This window comes from Tachyglossus aculeatus, unplaced genomic scaffold, assembly GCF_015852505.1.
Source record: "Tachyglossus aculeatus isolate mTacAcu1 unplaced genomic scaffold, mTacAcu1.pri scaffold_1_arrow_ctg1, whole genome shotgun sequence".
Classification (NCBI taxonomy): Eukaryota; Metazoa; Chordata; class Mammalia; order Monotremata; family Tachyglossidae; genus Tachyglossus; species Tachyglossus aculeatus.
This window is the reverse complement of record NW_024044915.1, coordinates 745,941-770,712: the sequence shown is the minus strand read 5'-3', so window position 1 is coordinate 770,712 and position 24,772 is coordinate 745,941. Positions and strand designations below refer to the sequence as shown.

At 53.1% G+C, this 24,772-nt stretch overlaps 2 protein-coding genes across 3 annotated transcripts in view; one reads left to right on the top strand and one right to left on the bottom strand.

The window, feature by feature from the left end:
• Window positions 1–713: 713 nt before the first annotated feature.
• On the top strand, window positions 714–8,594 carry CENPX (centromere protein X). Its single transcript, XM_038742919.1, has 5 exons — window positions 714–788; window positions 7,083–7,134; window positions 7,711–7,764; window positions 8,064–8,152; window positions 8,256–8,594. Exons 1-5 carry the CDS (start codon window positions 759–761, stop codon window positions 8,268–8,270), a joined length of 240 nt encoding a protein of 79 aa, XP_038598847.1. The 5' UTR covers window positions 714–758; the 3' UTR covers window positions 8,271–8,594.
• Window positions 8,595–11,801: 3,207 nt separating this feature from the next.
• The window catches only part of ASPSCR1 (ASPSCR1 tether for SLC2A4, UBX domain containing), a 66,751-nt gene continuing 53,780 nt past the window's right edge, over window positions 11,802–24,772 (bottom strand). For both annotated transcript variants that reach the window (XM_038742861.1, XM_038742862.1), the window contains 4 exons: window positions 13,908–13,959; window positions 12,520–12,589; window positions 12,255–12,430; window positions 11,802–12,152 (listed from right to left, as the gene is read on the bottom strand). In XM_038742861.1, the coding sequence (XP_038598789.1) occupies window positions 12,139–12,152; window positions 12,255–12,430; window positions 12,520–12,589; window positions 13,908–13,959 (312 nt within the window). In that variant the 3' untranslated portion in view covers window positions 11,802–12,138. The remainder of the gene's footprint in view (window positions 12,153–12,254; window positions 12,431–12,519; window positions 12,590–13,907; window positions 13,960–24,772) is intronic.

Here is a 24,772-nt window from a genome sequence, read left to right as displayed (position 1 = left end):
ACACAGTAAGCGCTCAATAAATACGATTGATTGATTGATCTAAGCGCTGGGGTAGATACAAGGTGATCAGGTTGTTCCCCGTGGGGCTCACAGCCCTCATCCCCATTTTACAGATGAGGGAACTGAGGCCCAGAAAAGTGAAGTGACTTGCCTAAAGTCATTCATTCATTCAATCGTATTTCATTCATTCACTCGTATTTATTGAGCGCTTAATGTGCGCAGGGCACTGTACTAGGCGCTTGGGAAGTCCAATCTGGCAACATATATAGACGGTCCCTACCCAACAGTGGGCTCACAGTCTTCCCAAGCGCTTAGTCCAGTGCTCTGCACACAGTAAGCGCTCAATAGATACGATCAAATGAATGTATGAATATTGCTGAATTGTACTTTCTAAGCGCTTAGTCCAGTGCCCTGCACACGGTAAGCGCTCAATAAATGCGATTGAGTGAATGACCGAAAGTCGGCGCCTTCGCCAACGCGCGGGCGCGCGGGACTACACATCCCAGAAGGCAGTGCGGGCACGCGCAGGCGCGAGACTACACGCCCCAGAAGGCAGTGCAGACGGAGGGGGGGGGGGGGGGGACATCGCGCATCCCAGCAGGCAGTTTAGACACGCGCGCGTGTGCGCGCGCACCCACCCCGCCATCTTCCCGGGGCGAGCGCGGGGGGGACTACAAGTCCCAGAAGGCAGCGCGGCCGCTCCCCCTCCCCGCCTCCTGATTGGCTGAGCGCCAGGCAGGCCAAGCGCCGAGGCGGCCATGGACGAGGGAGGCGCGGCCTTCAAGAAGGTAATCAATCAATCAATCAATCAATCGTATTTATTGAGCGCTTACTGTGTGCAGAGCACTGTACTAAGCGCTTGGGAAGTACAGGTTGGCAACATAGACAGTCAATCAATCAATCGTATTTATTGAGCGCTTACTGTGTGCAGAGCACTGTACTAAGCGCTTGGGAAGTCCAAGTTGGCAACATAGAGAGACAGTCAATCAATCAATCGTATTTATTGAGCGCTTACTGTGTGCAGAGCACTGTACTAAGCGCTTGGGAAGTCCAAGTTGGCAACATATAGAGACAATCAATCAATCGTATTTATTGAGCGCTTACTGTGTGCAGAGCACTGGACTAAGCGCTTGGGAAGTCCAAGTCGGCAACATATAGAGACAGTCAATCAATCAATCGTATTTATTGAGCGCTTACTGTGTGCAGAGCACTGTACTAAGCGCTTGGGAAGTCCAAGCTGGCAACATATAGAGACAATCAATCAATCGTATTGATTGAGCGCTTACTGTGTGCAGAGCACTGGACTAAGCGCTTGGGAAGTCCAAGTTGGCAACATATAGAGACGGTCCCTACCCAACAGTGGGCTCACAGTCTAACGAGGGAACGAAAGAGGAGGCGCCAGGACCCCTCCGAACTGTGTGCCCGCCGTTGGCTAATAATAACAATAATAATGTTGGTATTTGTTAAGCGCTTACTATGTGCAAAGCACTGTTCTAAGCGCTGGGGGAGATACAAGGTCATCAGGTTGTCCCACGAGGGGCTCCCAGTCTTCATCCCCATTTTCCAGATGAGGGAACTGAGGCCCAGTGACTTGCCCAAAGCCACACAGCTGACAAGTGGCGGAGCCGGGATTTGAACCCATGACCTCTGACTCCAAAGCCCGGGCTCTTTCCAATCGATCAATCCCTACCCAACAGTGGGCTCACACTCTAGAAGCTGCTTCCCAGTAGGTAGGGACCGTGTCTAGATGCTGATATGTTTGTACATATTTATTACTCTATTTATTTATTTATTTATTTATTTTACTTGTACCTATCTATTCTATTTATTTTATTTTGTTAGTATGTTTGGTTTTGTTCTCTATCTCCCCCTTCTAGACCGTGAGCCCACTGTTGGGTAGGGACCGTCTCTAGATGTTGCCAACTTGGACTTCCCAAGCGCTTAGTACAGTGCTCTGCACACAGTAAGCGCTCAATAAATACGATTGATTGATTGGTTGATGTGCAAAGCACTGTTCTAAGCACTGGGGAGGTTACAAGGTGATCAGGTTGTCCCCCGGGGGGGCTCACAGTCTTAGAGAAGCAGCGTGGCTCAGTGGAAAGAGCCCGGGCTTTGGAGTCAGCGGTCACGGGTTCGAATCCCAACTCCACCACACGTCCGCTGTGTGACCTTGGGCAAGTCACTTAATTTCCCTGAGCCTCGGTTCCCTCATCTGTAAAATGGGGATTAAGACTGTGAGCCCCACATGGGACAGCTTGATCAATCAATCAATCAATCGTATTTATTGAGCTCACAGTCTAAAATAAATAATAATGAATAATATTGAATGTCAATAAATACGATTGATTGAGCGCTTACTGTATGCAGAGCACTGTACTAAGCGCTTGGGAAGTATAACTTGGCAACATCTAGAGACAGTCCCTACCCAACAGTGGGCTCACAGTCTAAAAGGGGGAGACAGAACAAAACCAAACATACTAACAAAATAAAATATAGAATAGATATGTACAAGTAAAATAAATAAAGTAATAAATATGTACAAACATATATACATATATACAGGTGCTGTGGGGAAGGGAAGGAGGTAAGATGGGGGGGATGGAACTTGATCACCCTGTATCTCCCCCAGCGCTTAGCAAATACCATTATTATTATTATTAATCCCCATTTTACATATGAGGTCACTTTCAAAGTGGGAAGAGTGATGGACTGTCGGATATTTCCTTCAATCATATTTATTGAGCGCTTACTGTGTGCAGGACACTGTATCTACCCCAGTGCTTAGAATAATAGTGATGGGCTTTGTTAAGCGCTTACTATGTGCGAAGCACTGTTCTAAGCGCTGGGGAGGTTACAAGGTGATCAGGTGGTCCCACGTGGGGCTCCCAGTCTTCATCCCCATTTTCCAGATGAAGTCACTGAGGCCCAGAGAAGTGAAGTGGCTTGCCCCAAGTCACACCGCGGACAAGTGGCGGAGCTGGGATTAGAACCCACCACCTCTGACTCCAAAGCCCGGGCTCTTGCCACTGAGCCACGCTGCTTCCCGCTGTTGGGAAATATGTTGCCAACTTGTAATAATAGTAATAATAATAATAATAATGGTATTTGTTAAGCGCTTCCTATGTGCAAAGCACTGTTCTAAGCGCTGGAGAGCATAGTAAGCGCTTAACAGTTACAAGGTGATCAGGTTGTCCCACAGGGCGCTCACAGATTTAAGCCCCATTTTCCAGATGAGGTCACTGAGGCCCAGAGAAGTGACTTGCCCAAAGTCACCCAGCTGACAGTTGGCGGAGCCGGGATTGGAACCCATGACCTCTGACTCCAAAGCCCGGGCTCTTTCCACTGAGTCACGCTGCTTCCCCATTGTACTTCCCAAGCGCTTAGTCCAGTGCTCTGCGCACAGTAAGCGCTCAATAAATATGATTGAATGAATGAATGAATGAATGATTGAATGAACGAACAGCGCTTGGCACAGAGTAAGCGCACAACAAGGACTGTAATTATTACTAACTGCCAGCAGGTGGCATCTGGAGACTACACTTCATTCAGTCGTATTTATTCATTCAATCGTATTTATTGAGCGCTTACTATGTGCAGAGCACTGTACTAAGCGCTTGGGAAGTCCAAGTTGGCAACATCTAGAGACGGTCCCTACCCAACAGCGGGCTCACAGTCTAGAAGGGGGAGACAGACAACAAAACAAAACATATTAACAAAATAAAATCAATAGAACAGTAAATATGTACAAGTAAAACAGAGTAATAAATCTGTAAAAACATATTCATTCATTCAATCGTATTTATTGAGCGCTTACTGTGTGCAGAACACTGTATTAAGCGCTTGGGGAAGTCCAAGTTGGCAACATATAGAGACGGTCCCAACCCAACAGCGGGCTCACAGTCTAGAAAGGGGAGACAGAGAACAAAACCAAACATATTAACAAAATAAAATCAATAGAATAGTAAATACGTTCAAGTCAAACAGAGTAATAAATCTGTACAAACATATTCATTCATTCAATCGTATTTATTGAGCGCTTACTGCGTGCAGAGCACTGTACTAAGCGCTTGGGAAGTCCAAGTTGGCAACATCTAGAGACGGTCCCTACCCAACAGCGGGCTCACAGTCTAGAAGGGGGAGACGGACAACAAAACAAAACATATTAACAAAATAAAATCAATAGAACAGTAAATATGTACAAGTAAAACAGAGTAATAAATCTGTAAAAACATATTCATTCATTCAATCGTATTTATTGAGCGCTTACTGCGTGCAGAGCACTGTACTAAGCGCTTGGGAAGTCCAAGTTGGCAACATATCGAGACGGTCCCTACCTAACAGCGGGCTCACAGTCCTCTGGGCCTGCCGTCCAAACTACTCCCTCACCCCGGATTTATTGAGCACCTCCCCGGTGCAGAGCGCTGTGCTAGGCCTTTGGGCAAGTCCGGGCTGATAGACCAGATCCTTACCATCGTGGCTCAGTGGAAAGAGCTCGGGTTTTGGAGTCAGAGGTCATGGGTTCAAATCCCTGCGCCGCCACTTGTCAGCTGGGTGACTTTGGGCAAGTCGCTTCACTTCTCTGGGCCTCAGTGACCTCCTCTGTCAAATGGGGATGAAGACCGGGAGCCCGACGTGGGACAACCTGATCACCTTGGAACCTCCCCAGCACTTAGAACAGTGCTTTGCACATAGTAAGCCCTTAGTAAATGCCAGCATTAGAGAAGCAGTGTGGCTCAGTGGAAACAGCATGGGCTTTGGAGTCAGAGGTCATGGGTTCGAATCCCAGCTCCGCCAATTGTCAGCTGTGTGACTGGGCAAATCACTTCACTTCTCTGTGCCTCAGTTACCTCATCTGTAAAATGGGGATGAAGACTGTGAGTCCCCCATGGGACAACCCGATTACCTTGTAACCCTCCCAGCACTTAGAACAGTGCTTTGCCCATAGTAAGCGCTTAATAAATACCATCATCATCATCATTATTATTATTACTAAAGGGACAACCTGATTACCTCGTAACCCTCCCAGCGCTTAGAACAGTGCTTTGCCCATAGTAAGCGCTTAATAAATACCATCATCATCATCATTACTATTATTACTAAAGGGACAACCTGATTACCTCGTAACCCTCCCAGCGCTTAGAACAGTGCTTTGCCCATAGTAAGCGCTTAATAAATACCATCATCATCATCATTATTATTATTACTAAAGGGATTGCCCATAGTAAGCGCTTAATAAATACCATCATCATCATCATTATTATTACTAAAGGGACAACCTGATTACCTCGTAACCCTCCCAGCACTTAGAACAGTGCTTTGCCCATAATAAGCGCTTAATAAATACCGTCATCATCATCATTATTATTATTACTAAAGGGACAACCTGATTACCTCGTAACCCTCCCAGCGCTTAGAACAGTGCTTTGCCCATAGTAAGCGCTTAATAAATACCATCATCATCATTATTATTATCATTACTAAAGGGACAACCTGATTACCTTGTAACCCTCCCAGCGCTTAGAACAGTGCTTTGCCCATAGTAAGCGCTTAATAAATACCACCATCATCATCATCCATCATTATTATTATTACTAAAGGGACAACCTGATTACCTCGTAACCCTCCCAGCACTTAGAACAGTGCTTTGCCCATAGTAAGCGCTTAATAAATACCATCATCATCATTATTATTATCATTACTAAAGGGACAACCTGATTACCTTGTAACCCTCCCAGCGCTTAGAACAGTGCTTTGCCCATAGTAAGCGCTTAATAAATACCACCATCATCATCATCCATCATTATTATTATTACTAAAGGGACAACCTGATTACCTCGTAACCCTCCCAGCACTTAGAACAGTGCTTTGCCCATAGTAAGCGCTTAATAAATACCATCATCATCATCATTATTATTATTATTACTAAAGGGGCAACCTGATTACTTCGTAACCCTCCCAGCGCTTAGAACAGTGCTTTGCCCATAGTAAGCGCTTAATAAATACCATCATCATCATCATTATTATTATTACTAAAGGGACAACCTGATTACCTCATAACCCTCCCAGCGCTTAGAACAGTGCTTTGCCCATAGTAAGCGCTTAATAAATACCATCATCATCATCATTATTATTATTACTAAAGGGACAACCTGATTACCTCGTAACCCTCCCAGCGCTTAGAACAGTGCTTTGCCCATAGTAAGCGCTTAATAAATACCATCATCATCATCATTATCATTACTAAAGGGATTGCCCATAGTAAGCGCTTAATAAATACCATCATCATCATCATTATTATTATTATTACTAAAGGGACAACCTGATTACCTCGTAACCCTCCCAGCACTTAGAACAGTGCTTTGCCCATAATAAGCGCTTAATAAATACCGTCATCATCATCATTATTATTATTATTATTACTAAAGGGACAACCTGATTACCTTGTACCTCTCCCAGCGCTTAGAACAGTGCTTTGCCCATAGTAAACGCTTAATAAATACCATCATCATCATCATCATCATCATCATCATTATCATTACTAAAGGGACAACCTGATTACCTCGTAACCCTCCCAGCGCTTAGAACAGTGCTTTGCCCATAGTAAGCGCTTAATAAATACCATCATCATCATCATCATTATTAGTACCAAAGGGACAACCTGATTACCTCGTAACCCTCCCAGCGCTTAGAACAGTGCTTTGCCCATAGTAAGCGCTTAATAAATACCATCACCATCATCATTATTATTATCACTAAGCACTTGGGAGAGGACAGTATAGCAAGAAACAGACGCATCCCCTGCCCACAAGAAGCTTACAGTCTAGAGGGGCTTGGGGGCCGGATGTGGATGTGGCGTCTATACAAGTGTCTTGGACGCCTCGACCGAGCTCGAGAACTCGCCACAGGCAGGGAATATCTCTTTCTTGTTCTACTGTCCTCTCCCCAGCGCTTAGCTCAGTGCTCCGCACACGGTAAGCGCTCAATAAATACGATTGAATGAATGAATGCTCCGCACCCAGGGAGCGCTCAGTACATTCACGGGTTGAACGTCGAACCCGTCTCTCCGTCTTTTCTTCCCGCAGGAGCTGGTGAGCCAGCTGTTGCATCTCCATTTTAAAGAGGACAAGACGAAAGGTGACTCCCTCCCTCCTCGTCCCCCCCCGGGGAGGGCGGCGGAGGGGGGCCGAGCACTGTGCTAAGCGCTGCGGTTGGCGCAAGGCAAGCGGATGGGACGACGGCCCTAAAAGGGGGGCGGTCCGGAAGACGATGACATTTGGCGTTTGTAATGGTTGCTCATTCATTCAGGCGGATTTATTGAGCGCCTACTGGCTGCGGAGCACTGGACTAAGCGCTTGGAAAGTACCGTAACGGGATTAAATGCTAAAGCACTTAATTGGTTGGGTGTGGACTGTCTCTATATGTTGCCAACTTGGACTTCCCAAGCGCTTAGTACAGTGCTCTGCACACAGTAAGCGCTCCATAAATACGATTGAATGAATGAATGAGTAGATGGAAGACAGTTCCCTCATCTGGAAAATGGGGATTGACCGTGAGCCCCCCCGTGGGCCCACCTGATCACCCTGGACCCTCCTCAGCGCTTAGAACAGGGCTTGGCACATAGTAAGTGCTTAATAAATGCTACGGGGGGGTAGCCCGAGTCGCACCCACCTGTCTCTGCGTCTCTCCGACTGTCTCTGTGTCTCTTCCCAGTGAGCGGAGACCCTCTGCTGCTCATGGCGGAGTTCCTCAAGATCTTCGTGCGAGGTCAGTGTGGTAGCCGCCCCCCCCCGCCCGCCCCGAGACTCCTCGTCCATTCATTCATTCACTCATTCAGTCGTAGTTATTGAGCGCTTACTGTGTGCAGAGCACTGTACTAAGCGCTTGGGAAGTCCAAGTTGGCAACATATTGAGGCGGTCCCTACCCAACGGCGGGCTCGCAGTCCAGAAGCCCCCCACCCCGGGTCTTCCCGCACCGTGGCGTCCACGCTACTCCCCGGCGGACCCCCTGACGTCTCTCCTCCGTCCCCCCCACGGTTGGGGGTCCGACGGGCGACGACAAGCAGAGGCGGCCGCCCGGGGCGTGAGGCAGGCGCAGGCCGAGGACGTGAGCGACGTGGACGTCGAGCACGTGGAGAAAGTGCTGCCCCAGTTGGTACGTGTGCCCGCGGCCCCCCCGGGGAGACCCTCCCTTCCCCCCGGTCCGCGCGGCGGGGCTGAGTGCGAATAACGCCCCTTCCCCCTCTTCCCCCTCGCAGCTCCTCGACTTCTAGAGGGGCCCGGCCATCGCGGGACAAACCGGGCGGCCCCCGCCCCTCGGCCTTCCGCGCTTCCGACCGGAAACGGGACACGACGCCGGCCCCCGAACCCCTGCCTCGCCCCCGCTCCGGGACGAGGGTCGGCGGGAACCGCCGTCCCGCCGCCGGGAACGGGCGAGTCGGGAAAGGCCGGAGCGAGCGGAGAGAGGTCCCGCACCCCCGGAGAGCCCGAGGCCTTCAACCGGAGTTAGAAATCTCTTCTCGCAATAAATCCAAATAATAATAATAATAACGATGGCGTTCGTTAAGCGCTTACTATGTGCCAAGCACTGTTCTAACCACCGCGGTAGATACACAGTAGCCAGGTTGGACACAATCCCCGTCCCACATGGCGTTCACACTCTCAATCCCCGTTTTCCAGATGAAGGAACTGGGGACGACGGAAGTGAAACGACTTGTCCAAGGCCACCCGGCGGGGCGGAATTAGAACCCGGGACCTTCTGACTCCTAGGGCCCGGCCTCTAGTCGTTAAAGCCAAGTTCTTCAGGGTCCATGAAAGAGGAAAACCTGCCCCACGTGGGTGCCCGCCCTACTGGAAAACGTTATTCGTTCTGCCGTATTTAATGAGCGCTTACTGTGGCAGAGCGCTGTACTAAGCGCCTGGAAAGATTTCCGACGGTGGAACGCCGTCGTGTTGGCACAAAGTGGCCCTGGTAGCCCCACGCCAGGGGCGGGGGCTGGGGAGAAGAGGATGGAAGCTGAGGGTCAGGAGATCGCCACTCCCACCTCTGCTGCATTTCCGCCCGTGGATTATTTATTGAGCGCCTACTGGGTGCTCTTTTAGACTGTGAGCCCACTGTTGGGTAGGGACTGTCTCTATATGTTGCCAACTTGGACTTCCCAAGCGCTTAGTACAGTGCTCTGCACACAGTAAGCAAACGCTCAATAAATACAATTGATCGATTGCAGAGCACTGTATTAAGCACGGGAGTAGATCCACCTACTTGTTTTGTTTCGTTGTCTGTCTCCCCCTTCATCAATCATCAATCGTATTTATTGAGCACTTACTATGTGCAGAGCACTGTACTAAGCGCTTCTAAACTGTGAGCCTGTTTTTGGGTAGGGCCCGTCTCTATAGGTTGCCGACTTGTCCTTCCCAAGCGCTTAGTACAGTGCTCTGCACACAGGAAGCGCTCGGTAAATACTATCGAATGAATAAATGAATTAAAAAACCCAGATTGACTGAAAGGCAGAGATGGGAAGGGGAGAGGAACCATTCCCAAGCAACTCCTCGGCTCCGGACGCCACGGTCCCAAGGTGGGGTCTCACCCCACAGGAGTGGGGGCTTCCTTCTTCCTCCGGGATTCCTCCGGAACAGCCGGTGGGGTGGGGAGGGGGAAACTGAGACCAGACCAGACTCGGTCTCCCCGCTCGGGCCCCTCTCGCCAATTCGAACAGCTACGAACTCCACGTAGAACAGTGCTTCGCACATAGCAAGCACTAAAAAAGCAGCGTGGCCCAGTGGAAAGAGCCCAGGCTTTGGCGTCAACGGTCATGGGTTCAAATCCCGCCTCCACCAATTGTCAGCTGGGTGACTTTGGGCAAGTCACTTCACCTCTCTGGGCCTCAGTGACCTCGTCTGGAAAATGGGGAATAAGACTGTGAGCCCCACGTGGGACAACCTGATCACTCTGTAACCTCCCCAGCGCTTAGAACGGTGCTTTGCGCATGGTAAGCGTTTAATAAATGCCGTTAATAATAATAGCGCTATTATTATTAACGGCATTTATTAAGCGCTTAACGAACGCCATCATCATTATTACTATTATAACAAACCTCTGACACGAGTTTTGTCAGCCTGCCGCGGGGGGTCTGCTTCTCTTTGGCTTCCGTTCAATCTCCCAAGGTTTCTCCTCGTGTGGGGCCTGGGGATTCGTTGGGGGGTGAGGGGAGACGGATGAGGAGGACGCTTTATGAAGATAATTGCTATTTACGCGGGCGTTTGGCCGTCATTAAAAAAATAACAGAAAATCTCTGACGCCGCCCGCTCTTCTCTTTCACTTTCCCTCTCCTCCCCGCTACCTTTCCCCCCCTTGTCTTCCCTGCTTCCATCGTCCCCTCCTCCCTCCCGCTCACCCTGGCTGGGGGGTTTTTGTTTTGTTTGGGTTTTTCTTTAATTTTCCGGGCTTCAAAGCACTATGGTGGAGCGTTTGGAAGTAATTAGACCCGAAGGGAAATTCTAGCTGCTGTTGGGAGACAATGACAAGTGCCAGGAACCCTGCCACTTTGAAGTTCATTCAGATGGTACAAATCTCCGCTCGGCTTTTGTTTCTGGCAGGGGGGGCGGGGGGTCCCACACCGCTGTCAGTCAGCCGCCAGCGAGGGGATTGGGGGGGGGAGGGCGGCTCCGGGCACCCCGTGGGGACCGCTATCTATAGGTGAGTGGGGGCACCCCCCCAGCTTTTACAGATGTGCCCCCGGACCCCTGGTCTTGGGCGCGGAGATGCCCCCTGGACCCCCCGTCTTGGCCCCCGGCACTCCCGGCATTGGGCACGGAGATGCCCCCTGGACCCCCGGTCTTGGGCACGGAGATGCCCCCTGGATCCCCGGTCTTGGTCCCCGGCACTCCCGGCATTGGGCACGAAGATGCCCCCCGGACCCCCTGTCTTGGGCACGGAGATGCCCCCTGGATCCCCGGTCTTGGCCCCCGGCACTCCGGCATTGGGCACGGAGATGCCCCCTGGAGCCCCGGTCTTGGGCACGAAGATGCCCACTGGACCCCCGGTCTTGGGCACGGAGATGCCCCCTGGACCCCCGGTCTTGGGCACGGAGATGCCCCCTGGACCCCTGGTCTTGGGCACGGAGATGCCCCCTGGACCCCCAGTCTTGGGCACAGAGATGCCCCCTGGATCCCTGGTGTTGGGCACGGAGATGCCCCTGGCACTCCCGGCCTTGGGCATGGAGATGCCCCAGCACTCCTGGTCTTGGGCAGGGAGATGCCCCCCGACCCTGGATCTCAGGCGTGGAGATGCCCCCCGGACCCCAGATCTCAGGCGCAGAGATGCCCCCAGCACTCCCGGCCTTGGGCACGGAGATACCCCCTGGATCCCCAGCCTTAGGTGCAGAGATGCCCCCGGCACCCCTGGCCTTGGGCAGGGAGATGCCCGCGGCACCCCTGGCCTTGGGCATGGAGATGCCCCCCGACCCTGGATCTCAGGTGTGGAGATGCCCCCCGGATCGCGGAGCTGCCCCCGGCGCTCCCAGCCTTGGGCACGGAGATGCCCCCTGGATCCCCAGTCTTGGGCGCAGAGATGCCCCCGGCACCCCCGGCCTTGGGCACGGAGATGCCCCCTGGACCTCCGGTCTTGGGCACGGAGATGCCCCCCGGACCCCGGATCTCGGCCGCGGAGATGCCCCCCAACACCACTGGCCTTAGGAACGGGACAGGCAGGAATCCGAGGGCAAGGGAAGGGAGGTTCGGGGGAGCCACCCCCTCTCTGCCCCCCGGCCCGGCTGAGGCCCAAGGAAGCGCCCAGAAGATCACAAGAAAAGCTGTTTTCTTTGGAGTTTTGTTCTCATTAGGGGAGGGATAATGAACGAAGCTAATTAACGGTAATGGAAAGAAAGATCCCCGCGCTCTTCTTAAGCCAACGGACTGGTGGCGGTGAGGGGCAAGACCCTCCCGGGACCCCGGAGTATGGGGTCAGGGGGACGTGGGGGGTCCCACCTTGTGCTCCGCCTACCCGAGGGGGGCCGCGGGGCGTGAACGGTAGAGAGAGACTCGAAGTGGTCGAGGGTGGCCGGTCGGGGAGAGCACGCCGAGTCTTGATTCCCAGCTCCGGGCCCGGTGGCGGGAGTGGGCGATCCCTCTCCCTCCCGGCTCTCACCTCTTCCCGGCTGGAAGCCAAACAGACGGAGCCGGAGTTAGGCGTCGAGGCGGGTGGCCGTCGGTGGCTCTCCCACGTGCCCGCGCGTCCCCTCGCCCCCCGCCGCGGGTACCTGCCGGCAGCTTCAGCCACTTGGGCACTTTGCCCGGGCTCCTCCTCAAGGGCCGGGCGGCCTCCGGGGCCGGCTCGGGGGGTTCGGGCGGCCCCCCGGACGCCTCCTCGCCCGCCTCCTCGGGCTCGGCCGGGACCTCCTCGGGCTCGGACGGGGTCGGGGCCCGGGACGTAGACCTGCCGGGAGGGGAGGGGGACGGGTGTGACCGGCCAACCGGCCCCCGGCCCGCGGCCTCCCGCCGGCCCCCTCGGCTCGGGCGACTCACCTCGCTGCCAACAGGTCCGCGGCCGACGGGGCCACCGTCGCCTCCAGCAGCTGGGCCTCCAGGTAGAAATCTGGGAGGACGAGGAAGCCGGGCCTCGGCCGGGTGAGCGGGACCCTGGGGTCCCCTCCCCGCCCGCGGCCGGCCCGTCCCCGGAAGGTGAGCGGACCCCCGGGCCCAATAACAATAATAATTATGGCATTTGTTAAGCGCTTACTACGTGCAAAGCACTGCTCTAAGCGCTGGAGGGGATACAATGTGATCAAGTTGTCCCACGTGGGGCTCACAGTCTTAATCCCCATTTTTAGGGATGAGGTAATTGGGGCTCTGAGAAGTGACTTGCCCAAGGTCACACAGCAGACTTGTGGTGGAGCCGGGATTCGAACCCATGACCTCTGACTCCAAAGCCCGGGCTCTTCCCACTGAGCCACGCTGCTTCTCGATACAGGCCTCTAAGGGCGAGCGGGGTCTGGACGCCGGACGCGAGCCAACGCAAGAACAAAAACGGCAGCAACAATTCACGGTGGTGCCCGTTCCGCGCTTGCTAGGTGCCGAGCACTGTACTAAGCGCTGGTGTAGATACCAGATGATCAGGTCGGACACGGTCCCTGTCCCACAAGGAGCTCACGGTCTGAACCAGGAGGGAGTACGGATGTTGAATCCCCAGAAGCAGCTTGGCCTAATGCCTACAGCCCGGGCCTGGGGGTCGGAAGGTCCCGGGTTCTAATCCCGGCCCCGCCACTTGACCTCGGGCAAGTCGCCTCGCTTCTCCGGGCCTCGGTGACCTCGTCTGGAAAATGGGGATTAAGACGGCGGGCCCCAAGTGGGACGGGGACTCTATCCAACCTGATTTGCTTGTATCCATCCCAGCGCCACAGTAATCAATCAATCAATCAATCAATCGTATTTATTGAGCGCTTACTGTGTGCAGAGCACTGTACTAAGCGCTTGGGAAGTACAAGTTGGCAACATATAGAGACAGTCCCTACCCAACAGTGGGCTCACAGTCTAAAAGGGGGAGTCTAAAAGGGGGAGTAAGCGCTTAACAAACACCACCGTTATTATTATTATTTTACAGATGGGGAAACTGAGGCCCACAAAAGGGAAATGACCTGCACAAGGTTCCCACGGCCTGTAACTGACAGAGCTGGGATTAGGACCCAAGTCCTCCGCCTCACAGTTTCGGGATCTTTCCACTCGGCCACGCTACTTCCCTCCCTCCTTCCGGCTGGAAATCTCTCCCTTCCTGGGGGTTTTTCATTCATTCAGCCTTATTTATTGAGTGCCGACTGGGCGCAAAGCACTGTACTGAGCGCTCGGATTGGCTTGGGCTGATTCCCACGAGGGGGTCAGGGGTCTTGAACTCAAGCCGGCCCGGGGCCGCCACTCACCTGTTGGCTGTTGGGTCCCAAAATGTACAAGGGCAGCAGGGAAAAGCTTGGCCTGTGGGGGATGAATAATAATAATAATAATTGTGGTATTTTTAATAGCATTTATTAAGCGCTTACTATGTGCAAAGCACCGTTCTAAGCACTGGGGAGGTTACAAGGTGACCAGGTTGTCCCACGGGGGGCTCACAGTCTTTATCCCCATTTTTACAGATGAGGGAACTGAGGCACAGAGAAGTGAAGTGACTTGCCCAAAGTCACACAGCTGTCAGGTATTTGTTAAGCGCTCGCTCTGTGCTCAGCATTGGGGTGGATCAGAGAAGCAGCGTGGCTCAGTGAAAAGAGCCCGGGCTTTGGAGTCAGGGGTCGTGGGTTCGAATCCCAGCTCCTCCACGTCTGCTGTGTGATCTTGGGCAAGCCACTTCACTTCTCTGCGCCTCAGTTCCCTCATCTGTAAAATGGGGATTAAGACTGTAAGCCCCATGTGGGACAACCTGATCACCTTGCATCCCCCCCCCAGCGCTTAGACGAGTGCTTTGCACATAGTAAGCGCTTAACAAATCATCATCAATCGTATTTATTGCACGCTTACTGTGTGCAGAGCACTGTACTAAGCGCTTGTACAAATGCCATCACTATTACTATTATTATTATCTGATCGAATCGCGTTGGACACAGTCCCCGTCCCACGGAGGACTCAGGATCTCAATTGGACAGATGAGGGAACCACGGCCCGGAGAAGTGACGTGGCTCGCCCGAGGTCACACAGCGGACAGGCGGCGGAGCCCGGATTAGAACCCGGGACTTTTGACTCGAAGCCCCGCGCTCTGGCCACTAAGCCACGCTGGGAGGGGCGGTGCCCGGGGGGCCACCGCTACATTGTCGGCTCCCGGAGGGCAGGGATCGTGTCCCCCCCACAAAAGGGGGGACCTTCCTGCACCCAGGAAGCGCTCAATAAATAGGTCGATAGCGTTCCACCCCCGAGCCGTCGACGGCCTGATGGACCGAGGCCCCCTTCAAGGCCCTGCTGAGAGCTCACCTCCTCCAGGAGGCCTTCCCAGCCTGAGCCCCTTCCTTCCTCTCCCCCTCGTCCCCCTCTCCATCCCCCCATCTTACCTCCTTCCCTTCCCCACAGCATCTGTATATACATATATATGTTTGTACAGATTTATTACTCTATTGATTTATTTTACTTGTACCTATCTATTCTATTTATTTTATTTTGTTAGTATGTTTGGTTTTCTTCTCTGTCTCCCCCTTTTAGACTGTGAGCCCACTGTTGGGTAGGGACTGTCTCTAGATGTTGCCAATTTGTACTTCCCAAGCGCTTAGTCCAGTGCTCTGCACATAGTAAGCGCTCAATAAATACGATTGATGATGATGATGATTTATTTATTTTACTTGTACATATCTATTCTATTTATTTTATTTTGTTAGTATGTTTGGTTCTGTTCTCTGTCTCCCCCCTTTTAGACTGTGAGCCCACTGTTGGGTAAGGACTGTCTCTAGATGTTGCCAATTTGTACTTCCCAAGTGCTTAGTCCAGTGCTCTGCACATAGTAAGCGCTCAATAAATACGATTGATGATGATGATGATGATTTATTTATTTTACTTGTACATATCTATTCTATTTATTTTATTTTGTTAGTATGTTTGGTTCTGTTCTCTGTCTCCCCCCTTTTAGACTGTGAGCCCACTGTTGGGTAGGGACTGTCTCTAGATGTTGCCAATTTGTACTTCCCAAGCGCTTAGTCCAGTGCTCTGCACATAGTAAGCGCTCAATAAATGCGATTGATGATGATGATGATGTACATATGTATGTACAGATTTATTACTCTATTTTACTTGTACCTATCTATTCTATTTATTTTATTTTGTTCGTACGTTTGGTTTTGTTCTCTGTCTCCCCCTTTTAGACCGTGAGCCCACTGTTGGGTATGGACCGTCTCTATACGTTGCCAACTTCCCAAGCGCTTAGTCCAGTGCTCTGCACACAGTAAGCGCTCCATAAATACGATTGATCATCATCATCATCATCAATCGTATTTATTGAGCGCTTACTATGTGCAGTAAGTTCTCTGCACATAGTACGTTTGGTTTTGTTCTCCGTCTCCCCCTTTTAGACCGTGAGCCCATTGTTGGGTAGGGACTGTCTCTATGTGTTGCCAATTTGTACTTCCCAAGCGCTTAGTACAGTGCTCTGCACATAGTAAGCGCTCAATAAATACGATTGATTGATTGATTGATTGCAGAGCACTGTTTGATGATGATGATGATGCCCCCGAGGTGAACCCGGGCCCGGCCGGACAGTCCCCCCCAGCCTCCGCCTCCTCCCCGGGAGGAGGACGGTCTCGGAGAGCGTGTGAGTGTTGGAATTTTTTAATAACCGCCTCTCCGGCCCGCCCAATTACCTCGGTGAATAATTAACGTTCTGGGGGGAGATAACTCGGCACAGCATCTCCCGGCCTCAAAGCCCCGTAGTTCAAAGCCGGGCCCTTTGCTCTTCATTTCCCGTTTGCCGCCACTAAAACATTCCCGTTGCCGCCACTAAAACTCGCCCGTCCATCACGCTCTGGGCAGGCACATCAAAGCCGTTCTGCGGCGGCGGCCCCCCCGAGGGGTCACCCAAAATTCCCGGGGGGGAGCGGGGGGGGGGGACGCCGCACACAGATGGGGAGAGACCGGGAGTCACGGGTGGGAAGCGGGAGGGAGGCCGGCCTGGCTCCCGGTTCCCAGAAGGACTCGGCACGCACCGCTCCCTCAACCGGGCCCGAGCGGCGTCGGTCCTGACCTCGGCTCCGCCGCTCGGCCTCGTCTGCTTCCCTTCCCACGAGGAGCGGCGGGGCCCAGTGGGAAGAGCCCGGGCTTTGGAGTCGGAGGTCGTGGGTTCGAATCCCCGCCTCCGCCCATTGCCGGCTGGGTGACTTTGGGCAAGTCGCTTCGCTTCCCTAGACTGTGAGCCCGCTGTTGGGTAGGGACCGTCGCTATATGTCGCCAACTTGGACTTCCCAATCAATCAATCAGTCGTATTTATTGAGCGCCTGCTGTGTGCAGAGCACTGGACTAAGCGCTTGGGAAGTACAAGTTGGCAACATAGCGCTTAGTACAGTGCTCTGCACACAGTAAGCGCTCAATACATACGATTGATTGATTCTCTGTGCCTCAGTTACCTCATCTGTAAAATGGGAATTAAGGCTGTGAGCCCCCTGTGGGACCACCTGATCACCTCCCCAGCGCTTAGAACAGTGCTTTGCACATAGTAAGCGCTTAACAAATGCCATCATCATCATTATTATTATTATTCCCTCTCTGGGCCCCGGTCACCTCACCTGGAAAATGGGGCTGGAGACTGTGAGCCCCGCGTGGGACGGGGACTGCGTCCAAACTGATGGGCTTGCAAACACCCCAGCGCTTAGAACAGTGCTTTGTACATAGTAAGCGCTTAACAAATGCCATCATCATCATTATTATTATTATTATCATTCCCTTCTCTGGGCCCCGGTCACCTCATCTGGAAAATGGGGCTGGAGCCTGTGAGCCCCACGTGGGACGGGGACTGCGTCCAAACTGATGGGATTGCTAACACCCCAGCGCTTAGAACAGTGCTTTGCACATAGTAAGCGCTTAACAAATGCCATCATCATCACTATTATTATCATTATCATTCCCCACTCTGGGCCCCGGTCACCTCATCTGGAAAATGGGGCTGTGAGCCCCGCGTGGGACGGAGACTGCGTCCAAACTGATGGGCTTGCAAACACCCCAGCGCTTAGAACAGTCCCTGGCACATAGTAGGCGCTTAACAAATACCATCATCACCATCATTATTATTATTAACAGCTCTGGTTCGCTCATCATCAATCGTATTTACTGAGCGCTTACTATGTGCAGAGCACTGTACTAAGCGCTTGGGAAGTACAAGTCCCCGCCTCTTCTGGATGATTCCGTCCCTCTTCTCCCTTCCACTTCCACCCGGAGCCCTGCGTGGGACAGGGATTAGCTTGAAAGAGTAATCCATCCGACCCGATTAGCTTGGATGGTAACGATGGTATTTGTTAATAATAATAATAATAATGACATTTACTAAGCGCTTACTATGTGCAAAGCACTGCTTTTTTTTTTAAATGGCATTTATTTAGCGCTTACTATGTGCAAAGCACCGTTCTAAGCGCCGGGGAGGTTACAAGGTGATCGGGTTGTCCCACAGGGGGCTCACAGTCAATCCCCATTTTACAGATGAGGTAACTGAGGCGCAGAGAAGTTAAGTGTCACACAGCTTGACAATTGGCGGAGCCGGCATTCGAACCCACGACCACTGACTCCAAAGCCCGAGCTCTTTCCACTGAGCCACGCTGCTTCTCGATAATAATGGCGGCATTTATTAAGCGCTTACTACGTGCAAAGCACTGTTCTAAGCGCTGGGGAGGTTCCAAGGTGATCGGGTTGTCCCACGGGGGGCTCACGGTCTTCGTCAATCAATCAATCAATCATATTTATTGAGCGCTTACTGTGTGCAGAGCACTGTACTAAGCGCTTGGGAAGTACAAGTTGGCAACATACTTTGTATTCGTCGCAACATATTCGTCCCCATTTTACAGATGAGGGAACTGAGGCACCGGGAAGTGACTTGCCCGAAGTCACACAGCCAAGCGGCGGAGCCGGGATTTGAACCCATGACCTCTGCTGACTCCAAAGCCCGGGCTCTTTTCCACTGAGCCACGCTGCTTCTCTGTGCTTACTGTGTGCTGAGCACTTGGGAGAGTCATCATCAATCATTATCAATCGTATTTATTGAGCGCTTACTGTGTGCAGAGCACTGGACTAAGCGCTTGGAGAGTCCCAGGTAACAACGGACATTCATTCATTCACTCATTCGTATTTACTGAGCGCTTACTGTGTGTAGAGCACTGTACTAAGCGCTTGGGAAGCCCAAATCCGCAACATCTAGAGACGGTCCCTACCCAACAGTGGGTTCACAGTCTAGAAGGGGGAGACAGACAACAAAACAAAACATATTAACCAAATAAAATAAATAGAATAAACATGTACAAATAAAATAAGTAAATAAAGAGTAATATAAGATAAATAAATAAATAGAGTAGACTATTAGACTGTGAGCCCACTGTTGGGTAGGGACTGTCTCTATATGTTGCCAATTTGTACTTCCCAAGCGCTTAGTACAGTGCTCTGCACATAGTAAGCGCTCGATAAATACGATTGATGACGATTGATGATGAGTAATACACATGGCAAGAGCCCGCTGCGGGACAAGGCCTGCGTCCAACCCGATCTCCTTGGGAGCCACCCCGGCGTTCATTCATTCATTCAGGCGTATTTATTGAGCGCTTACTGTGTGCAGAGCACTGTACTAGGCGCTTGGGAAGTCCAAGTTGGCAACACAGAGAGACGGTCCCTACCCAACAGCGGGCTCACAGTCTAAAAGGGGGAGACAGAGAACAGAACTATACTAACAAAATAAAATAGGATAGATATGTACAAGTCAAATAAGTCAATAAATCAATCGTATTTATTGAGCGCTTACTATGTGCAGAGCACTGTACTAAGCGCTTGGGAAGTACAAATTGGCAACACATAGAGACGGTCCCTACCCAACAGTGGGCTCGCGGTCTAAAAAATAAATAGACACATGCCCTGCCCACGGCGAGCTTCCGGTCACCCCGCCTCGAGCGCGGGCGAAGAGGCTTGCCCTCCGAGTTCGGACCGGCCCTCGCCCGTGGCGGGTGCCCGAGATGCCCGCGGGGATTGACGGTGTTGAAGCCCGCCCGGGCCCGTCCCTCTCCCTCTGTGATGGACGCCGGAGCCGGACCCGGTCCGCGCGCTCCGCGGTCGGGGGGAGGCGGGGGTCCGGGGTGTCGGGCCGGTGGGGACGGGGCCGACGGCGGCGGCGGCTCTGAGGAGATGAATGAGGAGAGGCGTTTTCCTCAGCCGTCCGGGCCGGGTGGGGCCGGGCGACATTCTTTCCATCTGAGGCGTCTCCCAGCGCCACGGGTCTGAGGGGCGCGACGACGGACGGACGGACGGCGGCGGGCGAACGGATGGAGGGAAGGTTCAAAGCGGACTAAGAAAACCCGGGCTTCAAAGGCCCGGGCGCCTCAAGGCCGAAATCCCGGCTCCCGGCCCCCTCCACCCGGCTCTTGCACAAACAAGGCCGCCGCCGCTCGCTTTGAAAGTGCCACGGCCGAGCCAGCGGATCAAAAGCCGGGGGAATGCCAGCGCGGGCCCGGGAGGGGGGCGGCCGGGGCCCGTCTGGGCCCAAGCCGCGCGGGAGGGAGAGCACCAGGAGGGAAGGCGAGGGGCCCCTCGGCCTCCCTCTTCAAATTCCCCGGGCTGTTCCTCCTCCCGAGTCGCCTTCCGAGCGACCGGCGGGATTCCCGTCCCCGGGAACGGCCGCCCAATCTGGTTCTCGTCACCCCCCGGGCCCCGCCAGGAGCCCCGTCGCCCAAAATGGCACCGCGGCCGGGAAAGAAATGGCCGCGGGGCGGGCGGAACGGGGGGATTCCCCGGATCGGGCCCGGCCGCCGATCCCGGCCTCGCCGGGGAGAAGGCCTGGGCCTCGGAAGGACTCGCGTCCCGATCCCGGCTCCTCCGCTCGTCTGCTGTGGGACCCCGGGCCGGTCACTCATCATCGATCGTCATCGATCGTATTTATTGGGCGCTTACTGTGTGCGGAGCACTGGACTAAGCGCTTGGGAAGTCCCAATTGGCAACGTGTAGAGACGGTCCCTACCCGACGCAGTCTAAAAGGGGGAGACGGAGAACAAAACCAAACATACTAACAAAGCAAAATAAATAGAATAGATATGTACAAGTAAAATAAATAGAGTAATAAATACGTCTCCCCCTTGTAGACCGTGAGCCCGTTGTTGGGTAGGGACCGTCTCTATATGTGGTCAACTTGTACTTCCCAAGCGCTTAGTACAGTGCTCTGCACACAGTAAGCGCTCAATAAATACGATTGAATGAATGAATGAATGTACAAACATATATATACATAGATACACTCGGCATCTCTGTGCGCCCGTTTCCTCTAAAATGGGGATTAAAGACCGGGAGCCCCGGGTGGGACAGGGATTGAGCTCAACCGGATTACCTGGTGTCTATCCCAGCGGCCAGAACAGTGCTTGGAACATAGTAAGCGCTTAAGGAATACCATAAACCAAAGAAAAAAGACGGGACCAGCGACGTCCGGCTTGAAGGCCGCCCGACAGACGACTTTTTTGGCCTCCCTGTAGGCCCGGGGCCCTCGAGTGGGCTCGGAGTGGCCAGGGAAGGGCCGAGCAAAGAGTCTCTTCCAGACTGTGAGCCCGCTGTCGGGCAGGGACCGCCTCTATGTGTTGCCGACTTGGACTTCCCAAGCGCTTAGTACAGTGCTCTGCACACAGTAAGCGCTCAATAAATTCGATTGACTGATTGATTGAAGGCACGGCGAGGAAATGCTGATGCTCAGAGCGACGGGCGGCGCGATCCCGGGGGACTCCCGCTTCGGAATTGAGGTCCGGCGAGGCTCGGGCCGGCCCGGTCCCCCGTCCCCGGGACCTCGAGCGTCCCGGGTGCTAATCCTGCCCCCGTCTCGCGGGGTGGCTTTAAACTCTCTAAGAGGAGAAAACGCCACATTATGTTTTGTTGCCCGTCTCCCCCTTCTAGACCGTGAGCCCGTTGTCGGGTAGGGACCGTCTCTGTATGTTGCCGACTTGGACTTCCCAAGCGCTTAGTACAGTGCTCTGCACACAGTAAGCGCTCAATAAATACGATTGATTGATTGATTGAAGGCACGGCGAGGAAATGCTGAGGCTCAGAGCGACGGGCGGCGCGATCCCGGGGGACTCCCGCTTCGGAAATGAGGTCCGGCGAGGCTCGGGCCGGCCCGGTCCCCCGTCCCCCGAGCGTCCCGGGTGCTAATCCTGCCCCCACCTCGCTTTAAACTCTCTGAGCGGAGAAAACGCCACATGTTTTGTTTTCTTGCCCGTCTCCCCCTTCTAGACCGTGAGCTCGCTGTCGGGTAGGGACCGTCTCTAGATGTGGCCGACTTGGACTTCCCACGCGCTTAGTACAGTGCTCTGCACACAGGAAGCGCTCAATAAGTACGACTGAATGAATGAGGGAGCCGGGAGGCGAGCGGGAGGGAGACTCTCCTGGCCGAAGGCTTCAGGACCGAGGCCTGCCGGAGGGGCCTCCCGGGCTCCCCTAAATTAATTAATACTTCTGGGATTTGTTAAGCGCTTCCCACGTGCCAGGCACTGTACTAAGAAGCAGTGGAAAGAGCCCGGGCTTTGGAGTCAGAGGTCGTGGGTTCAAATCCCGGCTCCACCAATTGTCAGCTGGGTGACTTTGGGCAAGTCACTTATAATAATAATAATAATAATAATAACGGCATTTATTAAGCGCTTACTATGTGCAGAGCACTGTTCTAAGCACTGGGGAATTTACAAGGTGATCAGGTTGTCCCCCGTGGGGCTCACAGTGTTAATCCCCATTTTACAGATGAGGTAACTGAGGCCCAGAGAAGTGAAGTGACCTGCCCAAAGTCACACAGCTGACAAGTGGCGGAGCCAGGATTTGAACCCATGACCTCTGACTCCAAAGCCCGGGCTCTTTCCACTGAGCCACGCTGCTTCCCTTCACTGCACTTCACTTCACTGCTCTGTGCCTCAGTTCCCTCATCTGTCAAATGGGGATTGAGACTGTGAGCCCCGCGTGGGACAACCTGATCACCTCGTACCTCCCCAGCACTTAGAACAGTGCTTGGCACATAGTAAGCGCTTAATAAATGCCATTATTATTATTATTATTATTAAATGGTGTGGGAGGGAGAGAGGAAGGAAACCTAGAAACACACACAGAGACGCACATTTAGAGAAGCAGCGTGGCTCAGTGGAAAGAGCCCGGGCTTTGGAGTCAAGAGGTCGTGGGTTCAAATCCCAGCTCCGCCACCTGTCAGCTGGGTGACTTTGGGCGAGTCACTTCACTTCTCTGGGCCTCAGTTCCCTCATCTGGAAAATGGGGATGAAGACTGTGAGCCCCACGCGGGACAACCTGATTACCTTGTATCTACCTCAGCGCTTAGCACAGTGCTTTGAGAAGCAGTGTGCCTCACTGGAACAGAGCCTGGGCTTTGGAGTCAGAGGTCATGGGTTCAAATCCCCGCTCCGCCACTTGTCAGCTGTGTGACTTTGGGCAAGTCACAACTTCTCTGGGCCTCAGTTACCTCATCTGTAAAATGGGGATTAAGACTGTGAGCCCCCCGTGGGACAACCTGATCACTTTGTAACCTCCCCAGCGCTTAGAACAGTGCTTTGCACATAGTAAACGCTTAATAAATGCCATTATTATTATTATTATTATTTTCCTTTTCCTTCTCTCCCTCTTTCTTTCTCTCTCTCTCAAAACAGGATGCAGGGCAACAGCCAGGCAATCGGGGTTGGGAACGTCGGTCGTCGACATTCCGATGAAAGGCTTCCCTTCCCTGGCCCGGAGGGAGTGTTATTAGCGTCATCTCCAACTTCAAAGCTCCCAGGTTCCTTGGGAATTCCACCTGACGTCGGGCGGAAGGTGGGGAGGGGGAAAACTAGGAGAAGGGGCCAAAGGGGCGCCCACCCGGAGCGGCGGGATCCAGGCCGGGATCAGGTTTGTTCGCTCAGTCGTATTTACTGAGCGCTCACCGTGTGCAGGGCACTGTACTAAGCGCTTGGGAAGTACATATAGAGACGGCCCCTACCCAACAATGGGCTCACACGCGGGGTCTCCCCCGGGCTCCGTCCTGGCCTGGGCAGGAAATGCGTCTGTTTGCTGTTACACGGCGAATTCTCCCGACCGCTTAGTACAGTGCTGCGCACACAGTAAGCGCTCAGTGAATACGCCCGATTGAATGAAGGTGAGAGGAATTCGCCTCCGTCCTCCTCTCGCGAGAGGACGGAGAGTCCGAGTTGCCCGAAGCAGCAGTGCGGGTGGCGAGAGCTCGGACGCTTTTGGAAAAAGGGCTTCCAAAGGCCCGGTCCCTTAGCCTGGAATGACCCCGTTAAGGTCACTTCGTCCATTCCCCTGCCTCCACACAAGGCTCCAACGAGGGGGCCCTCACGCTCGCCATCGCCCTTCCCGCTGTCTAACCTAAATCCCTCTTGCTGCAAGGTAAACCCATTCCCTCTTCACTCAGGTTCCCAGCCTGCGGGACGCCTGGATGCCCGCCTCCACCTCGCCACAGGAATAACTATGATAATAATCACGACGGCGTTCGTTGAGCGCTTACTATGTTCCAAGCACTAAGCGCCGGGATAGATACAGGGCCATCAGGTTGTCCCACGTGGGTCTTCATCCCCGTTTTCCAGATGAGGGAACTGAGGCCCGGAGAAGTGGCTCGCCCAAGGTCCGGCAGCGGAAAAGCGGCGGAGCCGGGATGAGAACCCACGTCCTCAGATTCCTGAGTCCGTGCTCTTGCCACTGAGCCGCGGTTTCTTCACGTGGCCTAAGCGTGACCGGTCTGGGGGCCCCCGGCGAACCAGGAGGCCGGGCGTCCGAGAAGTCGCTTGGCTTCTCTGGGCCTCAGTTCCCTCATCTGGAAAATGGGGATGAAGACTGTGAGCCCCCCCGTGGGACAACCTCATCACCTTGTAACCTCCCCAGCGCTTACAACGGTGCTTTGCACATAGTAAGCGCTTAATAGATGCCATTAAAAAAAAGAAAAGGAGACCTGGGTCAAGGGATGAGAGGAGGGTGAGGATGGGGGATAATAATAATAATGATTTATTTATATATATTTATATATATATAAATAAATATATTTATTTATTTATTTATTTATTTATTTGTTTTGCTTGTGCATATCTATTCTATTTATTTTATTTTGTTAGTA